Source organism: Lipotes vexillifer, unplaced genomic scaffold, assembly GCF_000442215.2.
Source record: "Lipotes vexillifer unplaced genomic scaffold, Lipotes_vexillifer_v1.1 scaffold916, whole genome shotgun sequence".
Taxonomy (NCBI): Eukaryota; Metazoa; Chordata; class Mammalia; order Artiodactyla; family Lipotidae; genus Lipotes; species Lipotes vexillifer.
In genome coordinates this window covers 5364253-5372209 of record NW_006798383.1, presented here as the reverse complement: position 1 = coordinate 5372209, position 7957 = coordinate 5364253, and the positions used below count along the sequence as shown (strand labels likewise).

The window sequence follows — 7957 nt, the reverse complement described above, 5'->3', positions numbered from 1 at the left end:
CAGAAAGAGCGGAAACCATGAAGCCCTTAAGCTGAGGAACCCTCAGCCAAACTGCTCTCGGCTTCTGTTGTACGTACAAGTGTGGTTATTCTTGAAAAAGCTTCATCATCACCAGTTGCCAGGAGTAGGGAGTATCTGCAAAGTCCAGAGTTTGGCCCTTAAGGCGCTTTCTTTGAGACTTGGCAACGTCGGTACCATGCCTAAGAAGAACATCAGTACCTGACCCTAACAGAACACCTAGTAGATCTTGCTAAAGATGCTCTACGTGCATTATTACCCCATTTGACTTTCACTGCCCTGCATTTAGATATCTAATTCACGTTTCACAGATGGTGTCACTTAATTTCAGAGATGCTAAATGACTTTCTTGATATTATACAGCAGGTGAGTAGAAAGGCCGGGATTAGAACAAAATCAATAATTAGAAATATTGGTTAGAGAGGCAAGAACAACCAGGTTTGTACAGATTCTCCAAGTACCTTTTCTTCCTTAGGATTATTTGAACTTTCCCTATTATAACAACGAACTTGCTGTAGGAGGGTATGTCATATTCAGTTACATGGATTCATAGCTTCATTTAAGTATCCCCTATTGCCCATATCCCCCCTCTGCACCGCCCCCTCAACATCAACACAGAAGTTGGAACATGGGAACGTTCAGTATAGACCTAAGCACACACCAATCAGAAAGGGCCAAACCTTTGTACTATTGCCGAACCACCAGAAATAGGTCAGGGTCCCCAGCTGGCTGGGCCACACAACTGCACTGATGTTGACCTCCTTATTTCTTATGGCAACAAATGGAACTCGGAGATGAACATGCTCCACGGGACCTAAGGGAACAAGGAGAACAATGTCAATGTTTCTATTCCTGGAATAAATAAACAATCACACTCCCAGATTCTTAACCTTAACCTCTGTTACCATCACCTATAATAAAACAAGAATTGCAAACTCACAGACGTTGAGAAGTGTGTGTGCGTGTGTGTGTGTGTGTGCACGCGTGTGTGTGTGTGTGTGCGCGCGCGTGTGTGTACCTGAAATGAAGTACCACATATAACAGGGAACTCAAATCGGGCTTCAGATTTTTTCAGTGCCATCTGAATTTAATTTCCATCCGATGAGTCCAACCTCGAATGCTTATGAACCTCCAGCCCAAGGACAAAGCTAGTTTACTGGACACTTAGTCAATAAATAGGGAGATAAAGAGTGGTCTCTTGCATTTCTGCCGATTAGCCTGTATTGTGATCGGGGGTCAGTGCATTGTATGGAGGGCTCCGCCATTATCCTCAATTGTTAATTGGCCTCATCTTGTTCAACAATCGGCCATTGTGCCTGTCATCTGCAACACTCAGTGGGTATCATTCAGAAGCTCGCAAGGCTGTTTTATAGAAAGGAAAAAGCCCATCTTCCTAAATTGAAGGAGAAATAAGTGCCAGGTTCCCAAATAATAATTTAAAAAGCTGCTTTGCCAAAAGGTGACCAAGCTTCTATTTTTTTTCTTCCTCAGAAAACTGATGTAAGCAGTCTCAGGTTCTAAACTAGCAAGTAAGAGAATAGATTGGAACCCACCCTATGCATACTAAGTGAGGATTTTAATTTAATTCATTTCCAAAATAACGTGAGAAGAGGAAAACGCTGTTGGAAAATGTTAGTGTATCAGCATTGCCTCTGTGGGTTAGATCGGTTATTTTTTAACTCTGTGAGATTTTCTCCCCCACCCTTACCCCTTTCTTTTTCCTTTTTGTTTTCTTTTTTTCCTACCTACTTCCTTTCCTCCCTTTCTTCCCTTCCTTATATCCTTCCTACTTAGCCAAATCCAATTAAAATCTTCTAATTATCTGTCCACACTATATCAGAGCACATTTTCCTGGTTTCCACCATGATAGTGTTGATGAGCTAAAGTGACTAAAGGTCACAGCTATAGCATGGACAGCTCTTTAGCCTGGGAGCCTTGAGTTCTTCTCATGGGTGGGACATTTTCCAGGCCACCCAGCCTTCACTATTGATGTCTTGGGTTATTCTGGAGACAGCTCAGTTTAAAGGGAAGAAAACAGATGGATACTTTTTACTTTTGCTCCTGTTTAATTTTAGATGTATGACCTTTTCCTCTATCTTACAGAACCTTGACTCTACACAGACTGTTATGTGGTCCCCTGCCTTCCTTACAGTAATAAGAACATATGAAAGTGATGTGTGGATGTCAAAGGTATCATATAATTAATTATGTGCTGACACTGTTTCCACCACCACCACTACCACCACCACCACATCATCACTGTTCCTGTGTATCACTGTGTAGAAGTCCCTCTTGAGAGAGTGAGTGTTCTGAGTCTCACTGGGTACCTCCTACATCGTAAGTAAATTTATATTGGGATAAAAGGTGTTTGGACAGGGACTGATGTTTGGGTGAGGAGATTAGCCAGACTGGCTTGCCACCTCCCAGATGATATTTTCCTGAACAATCAACAAGTGAATCTGTGTATCTACAGCGTGAAAATATTCTTTGCCTACTGCTCTCTCACCTGACCCCAGACATACGGCCCCTCAAGATTTCTTTCAACAAATAATTTCAAACCTGTCACTTCAGATACACATTTGACTGAAGGTTTAATTATTTTCAATGAGTAAATCTGTTTAATTATTTTTGTATGGTTTGACTGTTGGTGAGAATAAACCTACACACACACACACACACACACACACACATGTGAGAAAATACCACCTACTTTTCATTGCTTTATTTACTTACTCATTTTTAGGAGTTTTTCTGGTTTATCTCTCTTTGTTGTTTGTGTGTTACTGATCATTGTGGAAGAGAATGAGGTAATGGGAAGGGGACCCTGGCCAGGTCATGTCCTAAGAGGGAGATAAGGAATCTGGGTCTTATTTTAACACCTCAGAGTTGTTCTTCATGCCCAGATTCACATCCCTCATTCTTCTCCTGCTGGGAAAGGGGCCCCTTTTATGCTCAAAGTCAATGCTTCTTTTTTTTTTTTAATTGAGGTATAGTTGATTTACAATATTGTGCTAGTTCCAGGTGTACAGCAAAGTGATTCGGTTATACACATATACATACATATAAATATTCTTTTTTTCAATTCTTTTCTATTATAGGTTATTACAAGATATTGAATATAGTTCCCTGTGCTACACAATAAATCCTTGCTGTTTAATTGTTTTACATACAGTAGCATGTATCTGTTAATCCCACGCTCCTAATGTATCCCTCACCCTCTTCCCCTTCGGTAACCGAAAGTCTGTTTTCTATGTCTGTGAGTCTGTTTCTGTTCTGTAAATAAGCTCATTTGTACTATTTTTTAGATAACGCTGCTGTCTTATCTCTCTCCCTCAAAACGCATGGAGCCCAGTCCCCTGGCCAGCTCATGGGAACCCTGGGCTTTTCCACAGTTCAGTGATGTTGCTATGACTCCTGGCCCTGGTCAGGCTTCTCAGCTTTCGGTCACTCAGAGGCTTCAGCTCAACCAGGGCTTACATTGTTGGGTACTTTGATACCCCAAAATATAAAATGAGACCTCCTTCTCCCTAAATTCATGCCAAACACAAAAGGGGTGGGGCTTCCATGAATTAGAACACCATCAAGCATGGCCACATATATGCCAGCTTCAGGACAAGTACGTTTGGGTAAATATAATCTCAAGGAACAGCATCAAACAGATTTTCAGGGCAAAGAACCTGAGCCAGAAGCTCCAGACTTCAATCTACAGATAAACCATGGATCGGGGAGAAGAGAGCTGAGGGATTCAGGAGGGAACATAGCAAACTCCTAAAATCCTCACTGTCAAAGAGTGCTCTTTTTGATAAAAATCTAATAATCTGTGCGAGATTGGTTATTATGGGTGGCTAACAATTACCTTTGTTAGCTAATGGCCCAAGATGAGGCCAAGAGCAGTTTCCACTACAATAACTGTCTGGTAAATGCAGCCATGATTGATTTGGAGGGAGTTATGAGCACGAAAAAAGTTTCAAGGGACATTTCCTTCTTCATGCACGTAACCCACAGTATAAACCTGTTCCCTGCTGTTGTGCTTTTTTGCCACTGAAATACATTGGTCACTGTGCCTGGCAGGCAAGGCCCACTCTTGGCAGAATTAGGAACGTGGGTGGGGCAGGTCGTTGGAATAGAGGAAAGAAAATGTTTTTTCCTTGTCTTCATTTTTAAATGCCGCAGAAGTGTCAGGTAGAAAGTGAATAGGAAGTACTTAGTAGTTACTAGAGCAGGTAACATTCATCATGTGCCAGGCTGGGTGCTAAGTGGCATTTTGCACACTGTGCAGAAAAACATTGATGTTGACCTGAGATCATCATCTTTAGAAAGACCTGTGGGCAAGATTGGCCCTTTGCTGGCATCTGGGAACTTGGCTCTGGGAGTGTTTCCAGTCAACAGTGAGCTGATAAGATTGGTTCACTCTGCCTATTTTTTTTTTTTTTTACCAATGATAGGGTTTATTCTGAAAAAATGCTTTCCTCGGGGAGTCTGGAATTTTGGTATACCCTAGGCAGAGGATGGCTACTTGACCAGTCCCCAGTAAAAGCCACGGGCACTGAGTCTCCAATGAACTTCTCTGGTAAATAGCCCTTCATATGTGTTGCTACAACTCATTGCTGGAGGAATTATGCATGTTTTATGTGACTCCATGGGGAGAGGACTCTTGGAAGTTTGCACCTAGCTTCCTCCAGACTCTGTCCCCCTGGCCTTTTCCCTCTGCTGATCTTGATGTGTCTCCTTTCAGTGTAATAAATTATAGTCTGAAGTATGACTATATGCTGAATCTTATGAGTCCTTCCAGCAAACCACTAAACCTGGGAGGGGATGTCTTGGGGACCCCTGACACATACACATAATCCAGTTTGATTCTCATAGCCTTGCTATAATCTAAGTATTAAAGGTGAGGAAACAGGGGTTTGTAAAGACTAAGAAAGTTGACTGACAGTAGACATTTCACAAACGGATATGATCAGAATTCAAACACAGGTCTCCCTTGCTCTAAACTTGGCTCATAAACACCTTGCACACCACCCACCTGGGTTTCTGACCTGTTGCTTCTGACACAGAATTATTATTGTCGGTGTGGTGTGGTTATCACCCCTGGGGCTATTGGTGGCCCGTTTCTCACAGTACCTTCCCTCCCTCACCAGAATGTAAACTCTGCAAGGGCAGGGCCATCTCTGTATTGTTGCCTCCTAGTGCCTAACAGAAGCCTTGCATATATTAAGAACTCAACAAATATTCATTGAATAAATTAGTGAATGATTGGGTGTGTTATTTGTGTTTCCTATTTATTGTTACAAGATCCCTGTGAAGCAAGGTGCCAGTTAGAATTAAGCCATTTTGAAACTGAAGTTCAGAAGACCCAGAGGAGAAATCATTTATCTCATGGTCATGGAGTGTGGCGTCTTTAAGGATATAACACATATAATCCAGGTCTTTCTCCATGCACTTCCCTCAACACTGCCGGTCCTTATGCTACTACTGTGACCAGAATGAGACCAGCTAGGTCACTGTTTGCCAGGGACCTTTTTTTTTTGCGGTACGCGGGCCTCTCACTGTTGTGGCCTCTCCCGTTGTGGAGCACAGGCTCCGGACGCGCAGGCTCAGCGGCCATGGCTCACAGGCCCAGCCGCTCCGCGGCATGTGGGTTCCTCCCGGACCGGGGCACGATCCCGTGTCCCCTGCATCGGCAGGCGGACTCTCAACCACTGCGCCACCAGGGAAGCCCACATCTCAATCTTTTGACTGGGGTCATTATTCGGGGTAGTAGTCACACCAAATCTTGCTCATCTTGGAATCCCGGGAAGTCTGAACAAAGGGAGTTGTCAACTGGGAAGAAAGTAAGAGAGGCAATGGCTCACGCTACTTACAAACCACGTGCAGGAAGAGGACAGCTGTGTCTGAGCCCAGGTTGTTCTCCGCATAGGCCGTCACCTGGAAGATCCCCGCACTCTTGTACACGTGCTTGATGCCGTCCTCGATGGGACTGAAGTTAGCATAGGACACTGCAATCCCATCCCCAAAGTCAAGCTGGATGTTTGTCCTTTGGAGGTCACCCTGCAAGGAGGAACAGCAGTTGGCCTGGGCCCATTCACATGGTCCAGCCTGATTCCTATTTGATGCTTGGTCCTGGACCTTCAGCATCGCCCTCTGAGGCCCTAATCTCTCCCAGAGGGCTGAAACACCCTCCACACAATCGTCAGACTCTCTCTACTGGGCACTATGAACAGGTACTATGGACCTATTGCCCCTGTATGCCCAAGCTTGGGGCAGCCTGATTTGGTTGACACCGGCAATTATGGATAAGGTAGAGCCTCTGTGAAGCTATGAGCTGGGGAAGCCAAGGGCTTCCCTGGCTCCCTCATACACATTGTTTAATAATTTCTCTCCTGTGTCGTCATCAATGTTGTCGTCCTCCTCATCATCGTAGTAGTAGCAGTAGTAACAGCTAATACTGATAAAGTTTCTTTTCAGTTCTAAGCAATTAATCCCCTCACAACTCTATAATGTAGAGAGCATTACTGGACCCATTTCTAAAATGGGGACAAAAATAAATTAAGTAATTAGATCCAAGTCTTTGCAGCCACTACTGGAAGAGCCAAGTTTTGAACCCAGGCAGTCTGGTGTCAATACTCTCAACCACCGTTCTATAACTATAACTGTCCCATTTTTTAGAATTTATTATTAGGTTCCAGGCATTATGCTAATCACATATTATATAATACCATCTTTAAAGTAACTCTGTGAGATAGGATGATTGTTTCCATTCTACAGATGAATACTGCCTACCAGCTGAAACTAGACCTGTGCTCTGTTGACCTTGGGTTTCCCTAAACCTGCCTAAGCTCCCTCTTCCCTAAAGCCTTTTTTGACCATCTCAGCTCACAGATATTCCTGCCTCTTGAGACGCTAAGAGCCCCCGGGTGCTGCCTGCGGAGGTGATGTCAGTGGTTCAGTTGCGTGCATCTTACCATCCCAAGTTGATCCTTAGCTTATTAAGGGCCGATATTGAACCCCATCCTTTCTTGTCCTTCCCCCTATATTGGGCCAACACTCTGGATAAATTCAATTGAACCTGACCATAAGATAAGGATCCTGGATGAAAAAGAAGAGTTGGGTCTCTCTACTTATTAACAAAGATGGTTGATGGAATAAAAAGAGAAATACATCATTTTAGAATTATCTGCCCAGTGAATGTGCATTCATCACATTCTGTGCATTCTGTCTCTTCCCCCGTGGCAACCCAGATGTGAGTTGGTTGGTATCAAAATATTGATAGGTGCTACCTTGCCCCTCACACGATGTCAACTACCCTTGAGTTTATGAATATAAATTAAAGTGGAAATGAACTGAAGGCAATTCAAATGGATAAGATCATGGCTCTTCACATCTATTCAAGAGAAGTTTTTTATAGAGCTGGTCCTAGAAACTCCTGGAATGTGATAATGACCTCCTCTGAATACTAAATTTCTTTAATTTAAGCACCCAGTGTGGATGAAGCCTAAAGAATCTGTCAGCCCAGGATAAGGAACCCTCACCGCCCTGTCCAGTGTGGGCCAGACTTTAAAGGTCTCTAAAGTATTCAGAGTTAGGGGGAAAAACTCCTAGCCTGCTTTGGTCTCCTTCCAAGCTCTCAAGAGCACACAGTAATTTGCATTTAAATTTAGACGGCTTTGCAAATCAGGCAAGCTTTCTTGCCCCAGCACCTCAGAAAGGAGTGCCTGAAAAATTCCCTGGTTTGGAAACAGATGAAACAACTCATACAGAAAAGCAAGAAGCGCACAGCAGAGCTATTTCTACCCTGAAATGGACGAACGCAGCCTGATTTCACTGCTCAGATCGCAGAAGACCTAAAAAGTGAACTAATGGAGCAGGTAGCTGATGGAAAATCAACTCATATGACATTCTTTACAAAAATAAGTTTAAAGGGTTAGAATCACTTTCC

At 43.4% G+C, this 7957-nt stretch overlaps 1 protein-coding gene across 1 annotated transcript in view; it reads right to left on the bottom strand.

Annotated features, from left to right (window-relative positions):
• Window positions 1-7957, bottom strand: part of SORCS3 (sortilin related VPS10 domain containing receptor 3) — a 616865-nt gene that overhangs the window by 24650 nt on the left and 584258 nt on the right. Inside the window, 2 exon segments of the mRNA XM_007470447.1 lie at window positions 699-832; window positions 5883-6069. Of these exon segments, the coding sequence (XP_007470509.1) occupies window positions 699-832; window positions 5883-6069 (321 nt within the window).